The 24,650-nt window shown below is 39.9% G+C and overlaps 1 protein-coding gene across 2 annotated transcripts in view; it reads right to left on the bottom strand.

Annotated features, from left to right (window-relative positions):
• Nucleotides 1-1,365: 1,365 nt before the first annotated feature.
• cox10 (cytochrome c oxidase assembly factor heme A:farnesyltransferase COX10) overlaps nucleotides 1,366-24,650 on the bottom strand; it is a 136,604-nt gene continuing 113,319 nt past the window's right edge. For both annotated transcript variants that reach the window (XM_085963438.1, XM_085963439.1), the window contains 3 exons: nucleotides 22,245-22,315; nucleotides 7,744-7,976; nucleotides 1,366-3,622 (listed from right to left, as the gene is read on the bottom strand). In XM_085963438.1, coding sequence (XP_085819564.1) covers nucleotides 3,198-3,622; nucleotides 7,744-7,976; nucleotides 22,245-22,315 — 729 coding nt within the window. In that variant the 3' untranslated portion in view covers nucleotides 1,366-3,197. The remainder of the gene's footprint in view (nucleotides 3,623-7,743; nucleotides 7,977-22,244; nucleotides 22,316-24,650) is intronic.

Below are 24,650 nucleotides of genomic sequence, written 5' to 3'. Positions count from 1 at the left end.
CCTTCCATCACTTTGCTGATGATTGAGAGTAGACTGATGGGGCGGTAATTGGCCGGATTGGATTTGTCCTGCTTTTTGTGGACAGGACATACCTGGGCAGTTTTCCACATTGTTGGATATATGCCAGTGTTGTAGCTGTACTGGAATAGCTTGGCTAGAGGTGCGGCTAGTTCTGGAGCACAAGTCTTCAGCACGATAACCGGGATGTTGTCAGGACCCATAGCCTTTGCTGTATCCAGTGCACTGAGGACCAATACTTCAATAAACCATTTTAAGAGCACTGAAAGCAATATAAATGTTTATGTATAAAAGCATTCAACAGTGAAGACTGACATTTTCAAGATGTAGGTTACTATCTTCAGTGGGATGTTTGTTTAGCAGATGCAGCATATTACCTGTAACACACGTGAAAAATTGACATTTATTTTTTATATTTTGTAATATAATATATCCTAAATGGTTACATATCTCAGTACTCAAACAACCAGCAACAAAATAAAAATTGAGAATTCTGGAAGGACTGTACCATTATTCTAGTTTGTAGGGTTTTTCTGAATAAAAGTCCAGACTTTATACATTTTAAGTAGACCATTTTAGTAACACAAAGTACTGAGTACTAACATTATGTTCCAATTACACTATAATAGAGGAGGAAAGATCCAGGGGATGGGATTACAGTAGACCAGTCTAGTTTAAGAGCTAGCATTGGTACAGGTGCAATGGGTTAAATTGCCTCCTTCTGTACTATCATTTCTGTGGTCCTGATATAGTTGCAGAGATGTTTGTAAAAATAAGATGCAAATTCGTTTTTTTCTGGAGTTGTGTGTGTTTTTTGACTTACTCTATAACATTCACTTCCTAAACTGATGGACAATAAGGGTAAAGTACAGCTTTTCCCTGCAGTACTTTGAGTTTTATTTATGTATTTATCCACCTGCAGTGAATGAAGGAAATATTTATTTATTTTCCCGGAACAAACCAAAAACACTTTCTTCGCTGTCTCTAATCTTACAAACTTCTTTCCAAATCCTTTAGGTGGAGAAATGTGCTCTGCCCTCAGCAACAGTGTAACGTCTGGCTCAATATGAGATCTACTAGTAATTATACAAAATACACCATTTAGTTTACTTTTGATCAACACACTTCAATGAAGACATGACTTCAGATAGTCTAATATCTGATCAGGAGCACCGTGATTTAGGCAATTTTTTTTTACCCATTCCATTAAAAAAAAACTCCAATGTGCACAGTTCTAACAATGGGTTTGGATTACATTCACATTGGAGCTTAACTACGACAATAAAACGTTATACATTATAATTCCCCTTGCCCTAACTTTGCAAAAAAGCAGAATTTGACAGCTGATCATTTTGTTGTGTCTTACTCATTTATTATGGACATTAAAAAAAATCATGACAATATAAATCAAATATTTCATTTGCTTAATACATTTATGTTCTGATTCCAGTCTTTTAATCACATCGATCATTCATAGTCGGTCAAAAGTGGCAGTGAATAATAACTGGACGATTACATTTTGACCACATTTTTCATTTCTAATACAGCTACTGGTACATAATTATGAAAAAAAATCACTTTTTGCATTAGACTGCATTGTTGATACTAGAAGTGTGATTATGAATGTGTACATTTTTTGTTGTACATCCACTTGAAATATGAAATGATAGTATATATAGATGGTGACCTTCCAAACTGCAGAAACGACCTGTGCACTTCAGAGGTGTTGGAATGGCAGTTACAGGTCTGACGCTTGTGGTAGCAATTTGAGACGATTAATTAAACGTATTACACAGAGTGTACCAACTTAGTTGCAGTTGTTGCTCGTGTATTGACACAATTAATAAACCTGGTGACAACACGGGTTGTGATTTAGATATTATTCCTTTTACATAGCTCCATAATGTAGCTCCCAACAGGAGATCTGGGAGATTCTGAACTATCAGTTTCAGAGGACATATTCAGCAACATCCATCGCTGACTGACCAGACTGTAGTTAAACCAGACTTAGAATGTGGGAAGAATGCATTTCCAGCACAAGGACATGAAACAATAATTCTAAATCAATACTGGAGAAAATAACTTTAATGTTACAATATAAACCGTCACAGCACTCCTGAACAAAAGTGTCATTGTTAACTGCAAACTTTTGCCTTGAACATGTTCTAGAGTGTGGCTGGAAGTCCTAAAGGTACCTCCAACAGATTCATGCTCTGGAGTGCTTTCAAAATAAGTACAATTAAATGAACTGCCACAATTCTGGGAGAATTTATTTTATTTTTTCTGGAAGAACACATCTGAATAACATATTTTACAATGAGTTTTAAGAACACACAACATTTGTTGTGCAAATCTGTTCAGTGATTTTTCCTGAAATTCTGGACAGTACTTCAGAATTTTCCCTGGTGTTCAAAAGCATTAGTGGCAATTTAATTTATTATTGCTGTGTATACGTAATGTGACCTTATAGGATCTGAGGCCATAATGTAATGTTAAGGGACACATTACAGGATCGGAAGCCACAATATGACTTTATGGACACAATGTGGGAGTTGGAAATGCGGGACCTACTTGAGGGTTAAATTGTGAGGACTGGTTGCATAAACTTGGCTTGTAATTCCCTTGAGTTTAGAAGGTTGTGGGGTGAACTGAGCGAGGTATTTAAAATGTCAAAAGGATTCAATAGGGTAGATACAGAGAAACCATTTACTCCAATGGGTGAATCAAGAACAAGGGGACATAATCTTAAAATGAGAGCAAGGCTATTTAGGAGGGAAATCAGGAAGCATTTTTTTCCACACAGAGGATAGTAGACATCTGGAATTCTCTCCCCCAAAAGGCTGTGGATGCTGGGATAATTCGAGTTTGCAAGGCTGAGATCGATAGATTTTTGATAGGCAAGGGTATCAAGGGATATGGAGTCACGGCGGGTAAATGGAGTTGAGGTACAGATCAACAATGATCTAACTGAATGGAGCAGGCTCGAGGGGATGAATGGCCTACTCCTGTTCCTATGAAAATGAAGAAACCAACTTTCATCTAACATTACAGAATCACATACAGTAGTACCATACAACTTCCAGGATCAAAATCAGTGCATCCCACTTAATAGGGCCACAGTAACACTACACAGAAATAGTCTTTGCCACCTTCTGAAGAGTTCTTAATAAAAACGAATGTTATGCTTGCATTTCTGTTTCAACTTTGCGATGAGCTACACCCTCATTTCCAACTCGAGATTTCTTGCAGGTTAGCATGAGGAGTAATAACATAGGGAGATGCCAGAGGCTGCAGAAGAAAAGTTTTCGCGCACTGCTGCGGCTTGAGTCCCTGTAAAATCGATAGCCGAGGTAGCTGATATACAAGTTGATTGGGAGCGAAATGAGTGGAAAATTCCATGTAGTTATGTCGAAGACAGGACACAGTGTTGACAGTCCAATGAGAGCAATGCAGTGGCGGAGTGCCACCCGTTTGCAGAGCGCTGGGTGTGTGACTGACATCATGCGGTAGCCACCTCGCGAGTAATCTTCTCGAATGTTCCAGCTTAAAGCATTGAAATGCGGGAACTGCCAGGAATACAGGATACCACCCAATAACAAGGCACCTAACAAAGAGATATGAGTATAAGATTTTAAACAATGACAAACTCGTGTTACTTTCCCAAAACGATTAAATTCCATGAAGTTTGTCTTCAACACATCAAATATATCTAAAAAGCTGATGTTAAGTTTTTACACACAATGATTTCCCAATCTTGTGGGTTAAAGTGATAGGGAAGACCTCTTCGGTCATTCTTTCACACATTTCAGTGTCCAGTTACAAATTGGTTTTGGCACTGGCTAACAATGTGTACTCTCAACATGAAAACCAGAGAAAACAGGTACTGAATTAAATTACAGTGCTTAAATGAACTATAGATGTAAACAGATCATGAATTGTTAAACTTTTTGATCCACATTATAATTTTTTGGCTAACTAGTCTGAGGTGCTAGAGGAATCTCAAAAGTGCATGTCGACAGTGCAGCATTCTCTCATCATTCCCCTTCTATTGTGTCACTCTCACTGGCACCTGCAAGGACATCAGATAACACAAACTGGTGTTGCTATGTTGACTTATTCCTCAAAATAAATGTTTCCATGACCACTAAGTGAGCATGCCACAGTTTGTAACTATTGCTGGTAAGGATAAAAATGTAGGAACAAGTGAGGAAGGTGGTTCTATCTCCAGGGAGTCGTCAGAGAACCTTACTACACCAGCACCCTTATATCTTCAAAATGTGGTGGAACCTTAGCTCTCACTATTACAAGGAAGGACTTTACTTTGTTAATAAAACAATGAATATTTGTTTTGTCTGCCTGACCTGAACACACCTCTCAAAGATAAGTGTCCAAGTCCATTGTCTCATGTAGTTGGATTACTGCAATAATTTATTTATAAAATCCTCAGTAGAGGTCAATTTCACATTAAATCCTCATTACATCAGATTTAATCTACTTAAAATGTCACAATTATCAAGGAATGACCTAGAATGATACTAAAATGTGCACTGTATCAATTGGTTTAAAAAATCATTGAGGAAGCAGCAAGATAGCAATGTTAATGATGTAAATGGTAGAAATAAAAAGAAAAGGACCGGGGGCAATTTTATGGCATGATATGTCCCATTATATCAGTTACATACAGTACAAGGGTTTGCACTCGATTCCACACACAGCAAGCTAAAGATCGAATTTGGGTCCTTAGGAGTGAGCACAAAGCTGAAGCGAAGTGTTGCTGCCCAGTGAGGGAGGAAAACCAAATGCAGATTCAGTCTAGGCTGATCTTTGCACTATACCTGGGCAGAGATATAACTACCCTCTAGTGTGGGGACTGGTGTGCAATGTGGGTGGTGCGACACAGGTTAGATAAAAAGTAAAACGTGGCATCCGGCAAGGGAAGTAAATCAAGCATAAACAGAAGATCGAATGTCAGGCTTTGGGGAAAATATCAACATTTTGCCTAGGTTTGTGTCACTTAAGGTATAACCACAGCAATACCAATGGGAGGGCCTTAAAATGCAGAATTAATTTTATCCTCCCTTTAGTCACCAATATTGAAAATTCCCTAAACAGGGATGTAGATTTAAAAAACAAAATGGTGACTTGCACAATCTCAAATATATTTTTATAGTGGCCATAGACCCAGCATTAATAGTTTAATACTACCATGAAAGCACTGTAAAGGTCTGTAATGAAACTAATACAATGCGTTGGAGCCCAGATCTGTAGTCATTGAGTCTGAATTGTTAACTAGTTTCGTGACTAGCTTTAGAAATCTGTGAATTTAGGTCTGTAACAACCCAATTTTAATTTTGCCCTGGTATGATTTCTAATTCCGGTAGCCAAACATTTCAGAGCGGACGCAAATCACCTCATAATTTCATGGAGTACTAATGGAATTCTAGTTTATACAGTCTTAAGTAACACTTTATAACAATTTAAAAAAATATTGACAGAAATAGAATACTTGAGCAATGATAGAATACTATAGATTGAGGAAGAACTTGATGACTCAGTCATTGTGATGATAATTCTCCTCACTCAAGGAATAAAAATGATATTCTGTAATTGCCCTTTGACATTCCTCTTTACAGCTCACAGCACGGAAGTGACAGGATGCACAAGAGTCATTAGCCCTGTTTACATTAGCAGATGGAATGACTATCTGGTCAGTGGGGTTGACTGAGCTTGGAGCTGCCCTGTTTACATTACAGTCTCAGAGCAGGGCAGCTCTGATGACAGATTATGAGTTGCATATGCTAGTTTCACTTGGAAATGTGTCAAAGGCTACAATATGTCAGATACTTCCAACAGCATTCAGCTGGCTTTGCTGTTGCTAGGTAGCTTAAAGGCCATCATAGTGAGGCCACATGAGGTAGCAGTTTATATAACACTTATTCTGATGTCAAACTATTACAAAGCACAGCGAAGGAAAATGCTTGTGGTTCCAGAGTGAAGTGATTATACTACAAATACTATGTCTATAGCATCGAATGGCGTGGAATGTGAGCAAAATCAGCTGAAATTCAACCTTGATTTTAAACAATTTGAATCTGCTGAATTAGTAGCAGTTTGATATTACTTTATCACATTTATTACATTTTATAGCAAGCACCAATTCAAACACATATTTTGAACATTAGCTGGAGTCATAATCCATGTTCCTCCACTCCATTTTCTGTCTGTTCTGATAGTTTTAGTGGAAACAAAATTTATTGTTTAAAAAAAAAGTTTATACACATTATTAAAGGAGTTGGTCTTGCTGAGAGCCAGTGGTATAAATGCAGGCAGCTCCACTCAAAACTGCCCACACAATTTAAAGAGAGTTCCTGGGGTCACAGCATATGCAAGATATGAATTTGCCCCAAATCTGAATCCATGTTGTATTCACTCTGCGACAAGCATTAGAGTTTGAATGTGACTATTGGCAACTAATGGTAAGACCGGGCAGAAGGTCCTTCTTCAACGTACTTTAGGCAAAGCAATGCTATTTCCCATGACTGAAAACTGCTGCAACTTTGTGTATCTTTAATATCTGTAGTAAAACAGTGCTCACTGGAATCCCAGTGATCGCAGGCCACCAAGGCTGCACACTGTCTAGTGCTCTTCTGCTGAGCCACCACCCACTATGAGAAAATCTCTTTATCTGATTAACAATTAATGATAATGGCCATCATGTGTCCACCGGGACCACCTTAGATCAGTTGCTGGGTGGTTTGTGCGTTTGTTATAAGCCTTTAATTTGTGCCTCGCCCAATTCCCTAGATTTGGTCCAGCACTGATGTGACATTTAGCAACAAGTGGGTCAAGTGCATTCTATGATTTGAATTCGTGCCAGGAAACTATTCATTCATCTAAATAGTCGCAGACTTTGCTCCCCCCACCGCCCCAATTAAACCTCAACGCAGGAAATAGGCAGGTTTAGAAACAATCATGGATGACCACTGAACACTGAACAATCACGTTGATCCTCACAGGAACAGGGGCCCAGTGACATCTGGCATAAACATCCGAATGTGAACTAAGTCATAAAATAGTTGGCTATTTAATATACAGCGAACAACCAACCTTGCATTCAGAAGCTACAACCATGCTAACAAATATGGGGACTAAGGTTCTATGTTATGGAGTGCAGCCACATAACTCTATTCAGTCTTAAAAATATGACTAAATGAATACAAACTAGGTAACCATTTTCTGCAATACTGCTTAGTTTACTGAAATAAATGCATGTCTGTGTGATTCCCAATAGATCACAAGATAATTATGGATGAGGAAGGCCATTCAGCTACCCTTAGTTCATCCATCCTGAATGACCCTATAAAGCCCCTCCACTGCAGCATCTAATTGGTTCTTAAATGATTCTGGGTTTTCGCTCTATCTGGAAGTTCAATCCCTGTGTTGATCACTCTCTATGTGAAGAAAAACTTCCTGACACAAGATCTAGTTGTGTTCCTAAATTATTCAACACTACATTGTTAGGCTATTTCTACCTGCCGTGAATTAAAGAATGGTTGTGTCCAGTTGTGGGCGAAAAATTGCTCTTCCTCCTCATCCTAAAATGATGCTTCATATTTACAATCGATACAGACGATTAGTTTGTAGGAAATCAAACTTATTGTCCATTCAGTGCACATCCTTACATTTCCCAGAGCTTTTGTGGGACAGATTGCGTAAAGGACTCACCTGCACTGATGCTGCCAGTGGCTGCTGTCCAGCCCATGACTGGAGGAATGGCCCCAACCACGGAGCCTACCCAGGTGTTCAGGATGCTCAACCGTTTCATTGGGGTGTAGCAGCACGTGTAGAGGAAAATGTTAAAGGCTCCCAGCGCTCCAGTCAGTGGGTTAACTCCAAGGGTCAACAGAGCTATACCAGGCACACTGCAGGCAACTGCAAAGGACACTGCGTGGAGAGGACTGAGGGTTTAAAAAAAAACATAAATCAGCAAATTGCATAAATTATGCTGCTTACACAATTCCAACATGTTTCCAGAAAAAAAACTCATAAGTAATGAAACTAGAACAGCATTGACTGAAGATTTCAGTGTTGCACTTAAACGTCTACATACCAAATAGAAAAGTTGCCTGCTCTCTGTGCCCATCCTCCCTCCCCCCCCACTACACCCCACAACCATGCTGTTATAGTCAAGTCACTGGACCACATTTGTGTCAGCTACTTCTGTCTAGTCTGTAATTAGGAATGTCTGAATCTGCCACCCTACTTTACTTTGCGTTTATGTTGGGACAAGTATTATTTTGCGTGTTGATGGATGGATCTGGTGGAATTTAACTAATTAACAGTACCAGTATCTCTTCTTCTGCAAATTGCTTACAATAAAAACAATTAAAAAGGTAACATACAAGTTTTCTTTTTAAGCTTCTAAAATTAAATACAGTACACAGTTATTAGCACAAGTCTGCAAGCATCATTGGAACAGAAAATTATGGGAGGGTATTTTACACAGACCTGCCTGGACATGACAAATATTGCCATATGAAAGGCTGACTGGATACTAACTCAACAGTGATTAACTGAATTATAGATGCTTCCCAAATGGAGGTATTCATCATACTTGTCTGTTTATACCAAAATATATTTAAATTATACTTATAACTCCAAGAAAATCAACAGAAGTTGCATTGTTTTGTGGAAATATGATTTTAATTTCCATTGGTGATACAAGTAAGGTTTCTCTATGTTCAAGGAACCGATGGTAGTTCTCCCGATGCCTCAATGAGTTTACTAAGTGAGTAGCTGAGCCATATGAGCAAGGAAGGTTCCCGGATCAATCCTCCTTCTATGCTGAGGTAGCTGATTTCAGCTTGCTACAGTAGGACTGTTCGCACTCCTCATTGCCACCCAGCGAACCCAGGTGAAAGCGGATATGTTTGGTTGTTGGCTGAGGGCAGGAGCCAGCTCGGCTATGAACCCCTGCAGTCGGATGCCTGTTCACAGTTACCGCTGTGACCCATGCTTGGGTGGAGTACTGGAATGCAACTAGCTTTTAGCAGGGGAAAATAAAAATATTTAAAATACAAGGGACCTGAAATCACTGTGTATTACAGTGATATAATAGACACTGAGTTAACACAGACACAGTGTCGATTACTGACTTTTACAGCACAGTCCCACTGTAGCAAGCAAATTACTCCCGAGTTCACCACAGGTTTGGAAAGCTGATTTATAGCAGTGCCCCCAAAACCTCATCCAAGTTCCTTTGGAATCAGTGGTGTGAATCCCCTGGAGATTGCAACTTCATAATGGTTGTGTGGTGACATGATATTTGGAGCCCAAAGACCCTGAATTCAACGTTTTGTTGTTAGTAATGTAATTAAGCTGGTTGAAAGTTACTGGGGCAAAAAAAAACTTTTCACCAAAGTCGATGGGAGGAGCTGGAGCATATGCGATGACATCATTCTATCACTGACATTCACCCCTTCTTCTTCACTTCCTGAACCTGAACTACACAAGACTGTGTTTACACTGCAGTCTGCAGTTCAATGTGAAATCATCAGGTGCCAGGGATTCCACTCGAGTCTGGAGCTTGACGTGACCTCAAACCGCTTCACTGCGATGCTGAAGTAGGTTTGCTAATGTACCTTAGATACATCTTTGGATGATGGATTTAATACCACATGCACTTATGCACCTTAAAAATAAGTTCAGAATTATATGGCTTTATTAGATAAATCAATTTATGAGTCTTGTACGCAGGCTTGTTACTCCGTCATCACATGTTTTCCATATAACATAATATTTAAACGTATTATTTTCCTACATTACAACACTGACTGCATTCCCAAAAAAAATCATTGGCAGTGAAGTGCTTTGGGATGTGTTGAGGTCAGAAAAGATGCGGTGTAAATGTACGTTCTTTTATTCAGTTTTAGTCTGTCCTTTAAGTGCAGCAAAATGTACACGGGATTTATGAACAGCGCTGCAGTTTATGATGATAAACGAAGTTGATACATCTTCATTTTAATTTCACTAAGGTAGACGTAACTACTAAGTAATAAACACACTCATGTTCCACACAAGGCAAGGGAAATTCAGTATTATACAGACATGAGATAAAAATTAAGGAAGACTTTGACATATATTATCGAAAGCTGAACAGATCAGTTTGAAACTAAAGAAACCATTTTGAAGGGATTTCAAGAAGCTGCTGGCTTTTAGACACTGTTTGTCCGAAGATTGCGACACAAATCTCAACACCTTTTCTGACGGCCTGGATCTCTCATTGTAAAACAAGTAGTTGAACACGAAAAGTAACAGAGTGTGGGGTTAATGAAACAAAGAAACAGAGGCTGCAGAGCTCTCTTGTGTGGTAAATGTTGATGACAGTATCTTTTACAAAGGTTTCTTGGGGGCAGATGGTGTTGCTTCACAATTGCATAGCGTGAACAGGTTCTGGTGCACAGCCAGGCGTGATTTCCTATCCATCATCCCGGACCTCGCCAGGAACATTGTGGAGTTTCACCAACCTGTCAAGTCAGGATGGCAAGCAACTTTCAGCAAGTGAAGGATGGGCACAGAGTGCTGCGATGATAGAGACTCAGTTCATTCAGGGCAGCCACTTATCCTTTATCCTGCAAGATTCCACACATCACAGCAGGGGGAAATGGTAACTTTTAAACTAGCAGACAGTCAAGTAACACTTCAACCCACTTAATAACAGATCTTTACACCTGTAAGCACTTAATGGCAGGGTCTGCTGCATGGCAGTACTTTTAAAGTTTGCCTTTTCAAAAGGTTTTTCCCTTAAAGGCTATAAATGAGATTTGGTTTCTAGATTACAGAATATTAAACCGGGTGAAAGATCTGTATACATTTTTGATAAAACATTAAAATTCGACGTGAAAAGTTTGCAATTTCAGTGGTGCTGTAAGGGAGAGCCACGGGGACGGGCTGGTGAAGGGAAAAAAAATCTCATGTAAAAAGTCAATCGGAGCCATTGCCAAGCACCTCCGCGGGAGCCGGCAAGACCTTAGATTTGGGAGCAGATAGCTTGTTAACTCTTTTGGCTGGGGAATGCTGTGCAAAACTGAAGGAACCTATGGGGGAGGGAAAGTCTAAAAGCTACAAGATTTGAATAGCTCATTTTGTTTTATATTAAATCTTTTGCTTGTTCGATCTGAAGTCGTGGGGGTGTTTAATGCACTTATGGTAACACCTGGTGGCTTATTTGCTCTGCCAAACCACATGTAATAACTTAGGAGGAACGACATACAGAAACGAGCTGGATCTGAATACATTTTTATATAAACATTTACATTAAAAAAAGTAATTCCATACATTCACACAGGATTTTTTTTTTTTTTTAATGTGGTTGGGCCATCAGACTTTCAATTGTCAATCCACATTTAAGGTCGACTTCCAATAGTCTACAGTACTGCTGTCATATATGGATAATCTAGTAAAGGGAACACGGACTATAGTTACTGAAATGATTTGCTGAGTCCTGCATGTGTAGATTAACACTCAAAGCCGGGCTAAGCACGGTGCAATTACAGTTTTTAGTGAGGTCTGCAAAGGCTCAATTTGAAATGCCTTCCATCCCATCCATCTGTGCTGCATTCATGATGTCTGTAATTGAGACAGATAACTGGATTAATGCGTGTAGGGAGATAATATTTTCTACAAATGCGAATGGATGTGGAATAGAAGTCTTTGATTACATAGAAGGCATGTCTGACATCAGGCAGATGTGGAAAGATTTAAATGCAAAAATATCAGTTAAGAGGAAAAGTGTAACAACGCTAAGGAGAGAATGGTCAACTGAATGATTCACCCCGCCTCCCCCCCCCCCCCCCCACATACACCAAATAAAAGAGTTTTCAAGATCCAGCACCGCCCACTTCTTAATGGAAAGCAGATTGGACTGAACTCCTGAGAAGAATCTCTCGTCTAGCTTCTCCTCAAAGAACTCTTGTAACAGGCATGTATGTAGTACTAATTAAATACTTCATGCAAATATAATCAAAATATCTTTAGATTCTATATGCAATTGACTGACCAGGATAACAATAAACAGCAGAGAGTTAATGAATAAAGTACTATTTGCGAAATGTGCCAACTTACTGTATTCAGTGCTTACGACTGTGGGATGGGGTTCAACTTGAAAGTGGAGGAAGTGTTTCCAGCAAACATTAATAAGCAACATATTTAACAGCTTCATAAATCATTTTTTCAATAAGGTTGATCTGTTCCCTTCAAGAAATCATTCCCAAGCATTGAAACAATGGGTTATGAATTTTCCCCATATGGGAATAGATAATGAGTGCATTTATCAAAGTTTGTAAAATATTTTCCTACTTATTTTGCTTTTAATGTTGACTTTCTTCCAAAGAAGTATATGCAGATGCTGCTTAAGTATGTAGTTGCACAATAAGAATGCTTCAGAACAGCATGATGGTGTGGCACGTTGAATGTGGTAAAGAAAGAACTTGTGTTTATGCAGCACCTTTCACAGCCTCGGGATGTCCCACTGTGCTTCACAGCCAATGAAGTAATCTTTGAAGTGTAATCACTGTTGTAATGTCGGGAAATGTGGCAGCCAATTTGTGCACAGCGAGCTCCCACAAACATTAATAGATACATGACTAAATAATTTGCTTTGGCAATGTTGTTTGAGAGATAAATAATGGCCAGGTTATTGGGAGAACTCTGTTGCTTTTCTTTGAGTAACGTCATGGGATCTTTGACATCTACCTGAGAGAAGACAGGGCTTCGATTTAACATCTCATCCAAATGATGGCATCTCTGACCTCAGTAGTGGGTTAGTAATTGTCAGCCTAAATTCTGTGTTCGCATTTCTGGGGTGAATCTTCTGACTTAGAAGCAAGTGTCAGAGTGGGAAAAGCTGGGAATACGTGGACTAGACCAAAAAGAAAATCATTAGAGACAGATCCAGCCAAACATTCAAATATCTAAAGGTGGCAGCAAGGAAAATCTCAATCAGGTACAGTGACCACATATGAAACACTGGGAAACTCCTAAAATAATGAGTTACAGCTTTGGTCAACTGTACACGCCTTCTGGATTGAACACAGAAGAGTAAAACAAGCTATTTGAAAAGTATTAGGCAGTCATGAATTATAGGTTTCCTATTTAAACCTTCAAGTTAACAATGACTGAAGAAATCAGTATTACATCTTCATTGCTAAATTGGCTTTGAAATCTAACTTCACTGATTCAGATTAATGTAAAACCAAAAGTACATCACGTCTCCTTCTTTCGCATGGTAGTAGCAAAAAACAAATTAAATGTCAATATCTAAGTCAGATATCCAGGCCAAAGCTTCCGGTGTAACAGCATGGATATCTTGTAGGTTGCCTGCGAATTTCCTCTGAGGGCAGTGTTTGATGATGTGCTCCAGGGTCTGATTAGGAGCTCCACAGTCGCATGATGGGCATTTTTATTCGTTCATGGGATGTGGACGTCGCTGGCAAGGCCTGCATTTATTGCCCATCCCTAGTTGCCCTTGAGAAGGTGGTGGTGAGCCACCTTCTTGAACCGCTGCAGACCATGTGGTGAAGGTACTCCCACTGTGCTGTTAGGGAGGGAGTTCCAGGATTTCGACCCAGCGACGATGAAGGAACGGCGATATACTTCCAAGTCAGGATGGTGTGAGACTTGGAGGTGGTGGTGTTCCCATGCGCCTGCTGCCCTTGTCCTTCTAGGTGGTAGAAGTCGCGGGTTTGGGAGGTGCTGCTGAAGAAGCCTTGGCGAGATGCTGAAGTGCATCTTGCAGATGGTACATACTGCAGCCACAGTACGCAGGTGGTGGAGGGAGTGAATGTTTAAGGTGGTGGATGGGGTACCAATCAAGCGGGCTGCTTTGTCTTGGATGGTGTCGAGTTTCTTGAGTGTTGTTGGAGCAGCACTCACCCAGGCAAGTGGAGAGTATTCCATCACATTCCTGACTTGTGCCTTGTAGATGGTGGAAAGGTTTTGGGGAGTCAGGAGGTGAGACACTCGCTGCAGAATACCTAGCCTCTGATCTGCTCTTGTTGCCACAGTATTTATGTGGCTGGTCCAGTTAAGTTTCTGGTCAATAGTGACCCCCAGGATATTGATGGTGGGGGATTCAGTGATGGCAATGCCATTGAATGCCAAGGGGTGGTGGTTAGACGCTCGCTTGTTGGAGATAGTCATTGCCTGGCACTTGTGTGGCGCGAATGTTACCTGCCAATTATCAGCCCAAGCCTGAATGTCGTCTAGGTCTTGCTGCATGTGGGCATGGACTGCTTCATTATCTGAGGAATTGCAAACGGCACTGAACACTGAGCAGTCATCAGCGAACATCCCCACTTCTGACCTTATGATGGAGGGAAGGTCATTGATGAAGCAGCTGAAGATGGTTGGGCCGAGGACATTGCCCTGAGGAACTCCTGGGGCTGTGATGATTGACCTCCAACCACCACAACCATCTTCCTTTGTGCTAGGTATGACTCCAGCCAGTGGAGAGTTTTCCCCCTGAATCCCATTGACTTCAATTTTACGAGGGCTCCTTGATGCCACTCGGTCAAATGCTGCCTTGATGTCAAGGGCAGTCACTCTCACCTCACCTCTGGAATTCAGTTCTTTTGTCCATGTTTGGACCAAAGCTGTAATGAGGTCTGGAGCCGAGTGGTCCTTGTGGAACCCAAACTGGGCATCAGTGAGCAGGTTATTGGTGAGTAAGTGCTGCTTGATAGCTCTGTCGATGACACCTTCCATCACTTTGCTGATGATTGAGAGTAGACTGATGGGGCAGAAATTGGCCGGATTGGATTTGTCCTGCTTTTTTTTGTGGACAGGACATACCTGGGCAGTTTTCCACATTGTCGGATAGATGCCGGTGTTATAGCTGTACTGGAACAGCTTGGCTAGAGGTGCGACTAGTTCTGGGATGCTTTAATCTTCCATCTATGGAGAATGTGGAAGCATCTACCATGACTGGTTCTGAGGCGGTTGATGGTTGTCCACTGTTTGATCCTTTAGATTGTACTGTGGGTCCTCTATAAGGCATCCATTTGACATGTAACAGTTCTCCCAAGTATTTCGCCATCAGTCATCAAGGTTGAGGGAGATCACTGAATGGCTTCGGTGACGGTCCAAGATGGCCTTCTAGATTTGAGATGGGTTGGTGGTAAACTGATCAAGTCGGCCTGGATCGGCATGTCTTTGCTGGTGTAGCGGTTTTATTCTCTGGAGACTGCATATTCACGGTGTAGGTGTGGTGGTGCGATGTTTGCAAGCACGGGCAGCCAAGGTATTGGTGTCAATATTGAGGCTTCATTATCAACCCCAGTCCAATTTGTCTACTGTGAATGCAGTATAAGTGAGACAAGTAAAGGTGGCACCTTACAGGAATTGGATCACTTTATCTAGTAACACTAAACTGAATCGCTTTTCTAACTAGGCTTAATTCGGAAATAATTTTAATTAGTATTAGGAGGAATTTTAGCTTAGAAGCCGTCCCATATTAATTATCAGATTAGACTACTTTGCTCAGCAGTCAGTGAAACAAGGCAAAGTGTAAATTTAGGATTGATATCAGCAACTTCTTCACAAGAATAATCAACACATAGAATGGACGTCTGGATAGAGGAGTGGAAATGAAATCCCTGCAACCATTTACAAAACAGCTGGATTCTGCAATAGGGGACAATTTTAGGGGCTTTCTGGATGGATCAACTAATGGGTCAAATGGCCTTCCTCACCCATGTTTATCTTGTGAAGCTGGTGTGTCTTTGGAACATCTCTTGTTTCTGCTGTTTAAGAGGGCTATGTAAATGTTGTTTGAAGAATTCTAATATGCGAGTTTTCTGAAACAAATTGACTCACAGCACTAAACAGTTCATCTAATTATTTTACTTCTGAAGGGGTGGGGATAGAGGTGGAAAAGCGATATTCTGCATCCAGGGCGCTGAAAATCCAAAGTTAGAGCAAATCCCGCTCTTAAAAGCAGTGAAAGTGGAGGAACAGGTTGTAGCTCAAGAGATCAAACAGACAATGACGTGCTTTTAAAGGAGAATAATGAGGGCAAGTGTAAAAGGGAAGATCAATGGGATGTGCCATGGAAACCATCAAACTGAGCTGTCTAATCATGGAGTAGGTGGAAAAGGCTCAATGATAACAGCAATAGCTAGGTACTGAATAATATATTAATGGCATTACTCCATTTAAATCTAAATCAGCAAAGTTTAATTAAGTAAAATCTCTTACATTTTTTCGTGGTTAAGGTTTTTGAATATTATTCGGATGAAATTAAACTACAAGTATAGTATTGGTGCAAAGTGATTTTTGCTTCGTATTGATGCTGAACTTCTATGGCTTAATTCTGGAATTAGGGTCTGACCTGATTCTAGGCGATCTCACTCTGGTGTCAGGTCAAGCCCTGACCTTGGATTTAGGCTGCTGTTATAGGACAACAGTAGAATGGCGTGAGGCAAAACCACTGTGAGCTGACTTTACAGTAAGAGTGTAAAGGCACCCGTAAATTGTATTTGCTTCAGGATTTAATATTTTATCAATCATTTAATGGCGTTTTGAGCTCGACAGAGGAAAACACAGGATCAATATTGGGGTCTAGCAAATGTGTTGCGCTACATAACGTTGTAGGATTTAACCCTTGTTGCAAGCTGCCTATGGTGCTGAAAAGGTGATGCAGGAAGCAGAGGCAAAGGGAAGGAGAGAAAACTGAACAGTGAGGGAAGAGAAGTGCATTCGCAGGTACACTGGATTATTCACAAAAATGTTTTTAGAATGCAACCATCCTAAACTTCAATCTAAATCAAAGGACTCAACATCTAGGCCGTGTTGCAGTAGTAGTGGAAACGTTTATAGAATAAATGGTACTGGAACCAAAAAGGAAACAGTGTTCACAACAGAGCGGATAATTTAACATACAGACTATAGCCAATTAAATTCAAAGCCATTTCTCTGAATATACTCTAAACAGCTCTGGTGAGCTGTGTTACTAGAAAGACATTAGAATGCTAGCCTGTATGCATTTATATATGATGGGGTGTGTAAGTAGAATGAACCTGGTGATCTGTATCCAATGGAACCACAGTAGGAAGGATAAAACTGATAGCCACATTTTGCACGTCATGGATTCAGTAGGGGCGACAACGGTCGTAGGTTTGATGTATGCAATGGATACCCTGTATAGTGCATGCAAGATGCAAGAAGATGATGAGGATGAAGGTGGCACGTTTCATGAGCGTTATCAGTGTGTAATGGGCTTCATAGGAAGGATGAAGCTGGCAGTTTTGGATGTGCATTGGACTAGGTAGGAAGGACAATGCGGATAGGTTTAATTTAGGTTTAATTTGTGTAGCAGAGGAGAGTCAGTAACCTTCTCCTTCAAATGTGGGGAGCAAAGTATTCTCCTTGACAAGTTAGATTTAAAAATTAGTTCAAAAAGTCTGCTACTTTGATGTATAATATTTTTGACGTAGTTCCACAGAGACCCATCATTTCAAGTGTCATATCGATGTGGCTAGCTAAAGGCTTTATCAGAACGCGTCTCCAAAAAGAGTCCAGAATCCATACCAGCTACGAATGCCATTTGGGACCTATCTGGCCAGCAGTGAAGCTTCCAGAATGAAATACTTAACAGAAAACAGGATCACTACCAGTTGAGCATCTCTGGGGGAAGGCTGAGACCTGAAATAGCAGGTGTCATGGAGCTGTTACAATAACACTGGGCATTTAAGTTGGAGACTTTTTAAACAAACGTTTTAACTTGAATAGATGGAAAAGGGTGGTTGGAGTTGGGGGGGTTAGTACTGTTTCCTACACTTACCTTGTTCTTTTGTTACTTTATATTAGACATAGAGAATGCATCATCTCAAATAACTGTATTCTGTGAGGTCCTATGCAACCACCCATTAACCTATGACACCAAAATAAGTGGCGGAAAATGTTTTAATTCCAGATGTTTTCTGAGCCCTCATTACCTTGTATTTCACTCAAAACACTTTCCCCTTTTCTGGTTAAATAAATGAAAATACATTTAAATACGCAGAAAGAACATGCTGAGGAAATTGGGTAACAAATGCTGAGTGTTACCTTAAATGTCCGCAAGAAAATCAAGCAACTAATAGGACACTCACAAATAACCTGAACATCTGCTTGTGCATTCTTCAAGGTGCTGCATTATGTACAAAAAATTTAATTTCTCAGTCAACAGAATGTGGCATTTGGGAAGAAAAAATGTGATATTATACAAGACAGGCGGCATTTATTTGGAGAGATATTGTAAAGATGCAGCATGAATCCAAAGAGTATAGAATTTGTAGCTTTAACATCAGTGCAAGCCCTTCACTGAATGCTTTAATGTACCGAACAAGTGTAAGTTGTCACAGATAAAGAAAACATTCAAGAACTTTTAAACACTGCACATGAGGAAATTAAGATTTAGAATAGCTGCCATGAATTACAACTGTCTGTCTGTTCTTTGATTTTAAGATAAGCAGAATTGTAAACCATGGGTTTTTGTTGAATAGGACATCAGTAAGAGAAGTATACAATGGTATAGTTCCATCAAATTAACTCAGCTTGACCTCTGGAAGAAGATGGCAGCAGCAGTGAAGACAGCTCCATTAGGAGTCCATCTCTCTTCTCAGCTCCTCACCAAAAGCAGATGGAGCCTCCATTTAGCAAAATGCACCGTGACTCCAAGTTTATAGATGAGCATCTGGGATGTTTCCTCACGCAGTGTGAGGTACAACACAGTCAAATCTATCAAATGCCCAAGCTTGCAATTAATGAGTTGGAAACCTGCATTGTACACCTCTAGATTCAAGGCCCCCTGGCCTCACAAAAAAAATGACTCGAGGTGTGAAGGGTCAACAGCATGTGTGCAAGATTAATGTTTAAGAATCCAAGGTCCTGAGAGCACTGGAATTCTGCATCATAATGCTTTAAACTTTAAAACTTTTATATCTATGAGACAGAAGCACAATAGAGGGCCAAACAAGTAAACCATTACAGACCACTGTGCTAATCGTTTAGGAGGGTATAGATTAAAATAGAAATGTATTCAGCTAATGCACACTAAAAATTCCGTTGTTACTCATGTAACTCTTACATCTGATACTTGCTCTTTAGGACAGGGTCTCTTCAGCCACCTTGATAAGATAGGCCTGTTTACATTTTAACATAATAGTGGCATTTCACAAACTATTTCATTGACTCGGTTTGTTTCCCTATTATGGGAGAGACCCAAAACCATTACTTCAATTTTAAATAAAACCAGAAATGGTTTTTGTGAAGAGGTAACTCAGTAACAAGTTGAAACAAATGACTGAATTAAAGTTAGAAAAGCAAGATTTCATATTATCTACAATTGCTAAGTTCCCACATGCAAAATATCCCAAAAAATGAATGTTATAAATATAAATTTAAAAATATGGAATACAGTGACTTGCTGGCCTATATTGTTGGTGCATTTCACAAAGTCCCTTCATTGGAATGCATATGAAACACAGTTTCGCTGGCCAGTTCTGGCTTTTAGATGATCTCAATGCAGGAGCTGCATATCTAGTCACTGCATTACTGTGGAGCATTACTAATCTGTTAAAATTCCAGATTCATTAAATGTTGCTAAAATTGTACCAATTCCATCCTTAAATTGGTTCAATGGTTATAAAATGTTATTATTTGAGTAAAAAATAAACTGAAATCAGTGCAGAGAGTATTTAGGTTAATATCAGCAGAACTAATGGTTTGATCAAATGTTAATCAAGGTTTGAGCTGGTGAAAGGGTTAATGCAAGGAAGACAACATGATGCTTTTTGCAGAAAATAGAAGCTCTATTTAGAAAATACTTGCTGAAAGAGAGAAACACACAAAAACTAGGCTCACAAAGTGATGGCACTGGCAGCAATGTAAATGTGACAGGCCAAACACAACACATTGATGAACTATAGTAAACAATCAGTTTGCATGTTAGAAGCATTTCAATTTTTCAACAACATTTTTTGTGGTATATAAACTACAGTCATTACATCAAAACGCACAACCGGTTATCACATACTGCAAAAGAATTGCATAAACACAAATCTGAAGAGTAGAAAACTTAAATGATCACTGATGGATGCATGATCCCAAAATTGGACAGCATGCACTATGCGCTATTTGACTGGAGCCCAGAGTCCGATAAGACCACATCGTTTTTCAATTCAGTGAAAGTTCAATAATATATTTTCTAATTATTGAGTTGACAAGTGAGTGTCCAGGGCTGCAAAGAATCAGCGCTCTAAGCAATCCTCAAGAAAGCTAATTTTTATATATATAGACTATTCATTTATTATTTCTACACTCTTCCCCTACCTAATGATATACACTGTTACCTCACTGGCCTCTTCCAAAGGTGCTCTTAACCCACCTATTAAGGAAGAGCAATATACGATAGCAAAATACTGCAGATGCTGGAAATCCAAAATAACAACAGAAAATGCTGGGAAAACTCAGCAGGCCAGGCAACATCCGTGGAGAGAAAATAGAGTCAACGTTTCGGGTCAAACCCTTTGTCAAGACTGGAAAAGCGCCGGAAATGAAATAGATTAAGAGCCTAATCTAGAGCCATCTTTTGTCTCCACTAGTCCTATCACCATCTCGTCTCGTTTTGAATACCTCTTAATGTCTCTTCACTTCTCTTTTGTTCTCTCCCAGCCTGGCCTCTTAATCTATTTCATTTCCGGTGCTTTTCCAGTCTTGACAAAGGGTTTGACCCGAAACGTTGACTCTATTTTCTCTCCACGGATGTTGCCTGGCCTGCTGAGTTTTCCCAGCATTTTCTGTTGTTATTAAGGAAGAGCATGTGAGCCAACCAAGGTGATTCAACCAATTACTTATTCTCCCTCCTCTTATTTCTGTTTACTAGTACATTTAATAGTACAACTAAGTTCATAAAATTATCCTAAGAGGAATTGCAAGCACAAAATCACTTTGACAGTAGGTACCAGAAGTAGTAGTGAGCAGCACAACATACCATAACATGTGAATATACAGAAAATATAAAATTAAAAGGAACACAAAGCTTCAGTGGGTAAAATTAGTGCCGATCAATTTTAAAACACTAATAATTCTTAAAATATGTAAATGAAATAGCTGCTGTTGTTAGTAATTACCAATAGGAACAGAAGTCGGCTATTCAATTAGATCATGGTTGATCTGTACTTGAACTTCCTATCCCTTGATACCTTTACCCAACAAAGATCTATCGATCTCAGTCTTGAAATTTTCAATCCCCTCAGCATCCACAGCCTTTTGGGGGGTGGGGGGAAGAGTTCTAGATTTTTTACTACCTCTTGTGTGAAAAAATGCTTCCCAATTTCACTCCTATGTGGCCTAGCTATAATTATAAGATTATACCCGCTTGTTCTGGAATCCCCCACCAAAGGAAATAGTTTTTCTGTATCTACCCTATCGAATCCCTTTATCATTTTATACATCTCGATTGGATCACCCCTCAAACCTTCTAAACGCAAGGGAATACAAGCCACACCTGTGTAACCAGTCCTCATAATTTAAGCCCTGGTATTATTGAGGTGAAGCTGTGCTATATCCACTTCAAGGCGAATATAACCTTCCTGAGGTGCGGTGCCCAAAACTGAACGCAGTACTCCAGATGAACTCTGGCAAAAGCTCTGTACAACTGAAGCATCACTTCCCCCCCTTTGTACTCCAACCCCTGTGAGATAAAGGCCAACATTCCATTAGCCTTTTCGATTACTTTTTGTACCTGTGTACTTCCTTTTAGTGATTTGTGTACAGGGACACCTAAATCTCTTTGCTCCTCCACAGCTCCTAATGGCTCACCATTAAGAAAATATTCTGATTTAGAATAGCTTGAACATCCTTTTATTAAAGCAGCAAGTGCTGACACCATAAGGGGTTTCATTATGCAGATTTACTAAGCCCAATGGTGTGAGGAGGTTAACCATATACAGCTGAAACATTCTGGGATTCTTCCACTTCCTAGCCCTCTATTACCCTGGCTAAGATTCAGTAACTCGGCACAGATGAGAAACCAAAGCTCGTATCTCCTAGTTTGTATTGCTCAGTATCACGCTGTGCAGTTAACCTGAGCCATGTGCTTACACGCATTTTCAAGCCTACAAATGGAAAAAAAAAACTGTTGAAATTCTCAAAAGTAACAAGTGCAATGCTGAATGGCAACCAACCTAATCTGTCCTCTGACCAGGGGTCTGTTCTTTGTCCTGTTCATGTTCGAGTCAAATGGTACCTCGAAAAACTGTGAGAAATTACAACAGAACACAGTATTAGACATCCAGGTCACAATGTAAATCTGATGAAGCTAATTCAAGTCTGACGCAGTAGATCAAAATGTTCTGACAAGATCAATCTTCAAAGCACAGCAAAAAGTTAAACCTGAAATTATACAGAATAAGGAGTAATAATAAGTACACAGAAGCTTCTTCATACTACAGGATGTTTTCTCAAACTGTTTAGCCTCTGACTTAAGATGGCAACTTTTCTACTAATCTAAATTGAGGACCACAAGAAAGCCAAAATTACAATGTTGACTTTACATATTACAACACTGCAGTGACTGCAACCTAAATAAAATGGCTTCTGAATCTATCCATTGTATAGTTTTGTAAAAAAAATTACTTAAAAAAAATAAATGCAGTACTATTTCATAGTGAACATCCCATAATGGGAAAGTAAGAATATCATTCGCTCTCCCCTCCCCACCAAGCTTGGGCCATTAAAAAATAAGTCACCACTTGCTGGGCGTCCCATAGTAGGCCAATAAAGGGCCTTCTGTGGTCAGGTGGGTCTGAATTGGGCTCAGGAGGGTACAAAGCATTGCCTGCTATTACAGTCAATGGAACTCTGTCAGGATATGCATGAGCCATGTTTATCTCCTGAGGGAGAACAGCACAAAAACAGAAATATGAAACATAATTCTCCACAAGTAAAAATAACCGAAGATTGATGATATTTAGTCCATGGTGCTATACATAGGTAGATAGGTGATCCCCCATATCATCCCCCTGCCTACAAACTAACCTTCCCCTTTAAGAAAATACCATATTCCTGTAAAGTAGATCATATTCTTTGCAACAGGTGGTTTGCATAAAAATGAACAAATCTCAGTTCAAACCTTGTCACAAATAGACATAAGCCGGAATAGAAGAGCACACCATATTGTGCAATACATGGAGGTGACAATTCCTTAAATGTTGAATTTGAGCCATTGCAACCTAATTGCATTGACACAGTTGTTACGTGATTCGGAATTTCAACATTACAAGTGAATCACTGTCACAGGCAATTCTCGTGAAACAGAGTGCAGTTAGATTGAGTGGCTCGGAATGAAACGCACGCCTGAAGACAACCTGGGCTTGTGCCAGGCTAAAGCTGCTTTTATACTACAGTAAGACCTATGATAGTAGCATCTGCCTCCAGGTCTCGTGCAGTCAATTACAACTGGAAAGTAAACTTGCTGCCATTTGCTGAGATCGGTGGCCCATCCAGCAAGTTTACTTTTGGGCTGCAGACAGTTGTGCGAAACTTGGGGAGAGGCATGAACATGTGTCCCAGCTCAATAGAAAAGTAAGTTTTCTCATTACGTATTCTTTCAAAGAGCCAGCACAGACACGATGGACCGAATAGCCTCCTTCTGTGCTGTAAGATTCTATGATTAACAATTTGGATTTCCTGACATCCTTCACTTTGATGAGCATAAAAAAAATCCAAAGACAATTTCTTAAAAAGTGCAGGCACACTGAATTGGGATACATCTGCATTACAAACCGAAACCATACACTGCTCTGCTGGTGACCGTGCTTAACGTTTGCACAATCCTTTCAAGCTCTTTGTGGCAGGGCAGCAGTGATTTACAAGATGCATGCCATACTAGCAACACTGTATACTTTTTAAAAAGGATCCTGAAAGACAGGCTAAACTCGAGTTCCAGGCAAAGCTAATTGGATCATGTGCATTGGATATTCGACAGTTTCAGATTACTCTGGCCCAGTAATTCCGGGCCCAATGCGTGAGTACGGATGGGGTACTCACGCGTGTGCCCGGAGGAATTGCCGGTTTTCAGCATGCACAGCGCATGCGCTGAAAACCGGCATTTCCTGTCCTCTGACCCAAGGGGTTAAGAGGCAGCACGTGCGCAGTAAAATTCTGTTTTTTTTCCATAGTTGCCCGAGTGTAAAGGCCTCCGGTCTTTACGCGTGGAAAAACCAGACGTAAGTATTTAGTTTTTCAGGTAAGTGGGCTTTTAGTACAATGTAGAATTTTTTTTTTCCCCCACAGGTTTGTTATTTTTAAAGAATTTACAGGATAGTAAGTTTAGTTTTAGACCCTATTTTTAAAAAATTTATTTTTTTCAAAAAATTGATTAATTGTTTAAAACATTTTAAAACACTTATTTATAGTTAATATAATCAGTGGGATGTTTTTTAAAATTTTATTTAAAGTTAAAGTAGTGTTTTGGCAGCCCATACTTTTCATGAGTTTGACAGTTCTTACTGTCAAACTCATGAATGAGTTTCCCCTCCCCTGATTGGCTGCACAGTGCTCACCTGATCCCAGCCGGCACATCGCACTAA

The sequence above is a fragment of the Somniosus microcephalus genome, chromosome 21 (genome assembly GCF_052327205.1).
Source record: "Somniosus microcephalus isolate GS21.2 chromosome 21, FLI_Smic_1.0, whole genome shotgun sequence".
NCBI classification, from domain to species: domain Eukaryota; kingdom Metazoa; phylum Chordata; class Chondrichthyes; order Squaliformes; family Somniosidae; genus Somniosus; species Somniosus microcephalus.
Note: the sequence above shows the minus strand (reverse complement) of the source record. Positions and strands in the feature narration are given on the sequence as shown.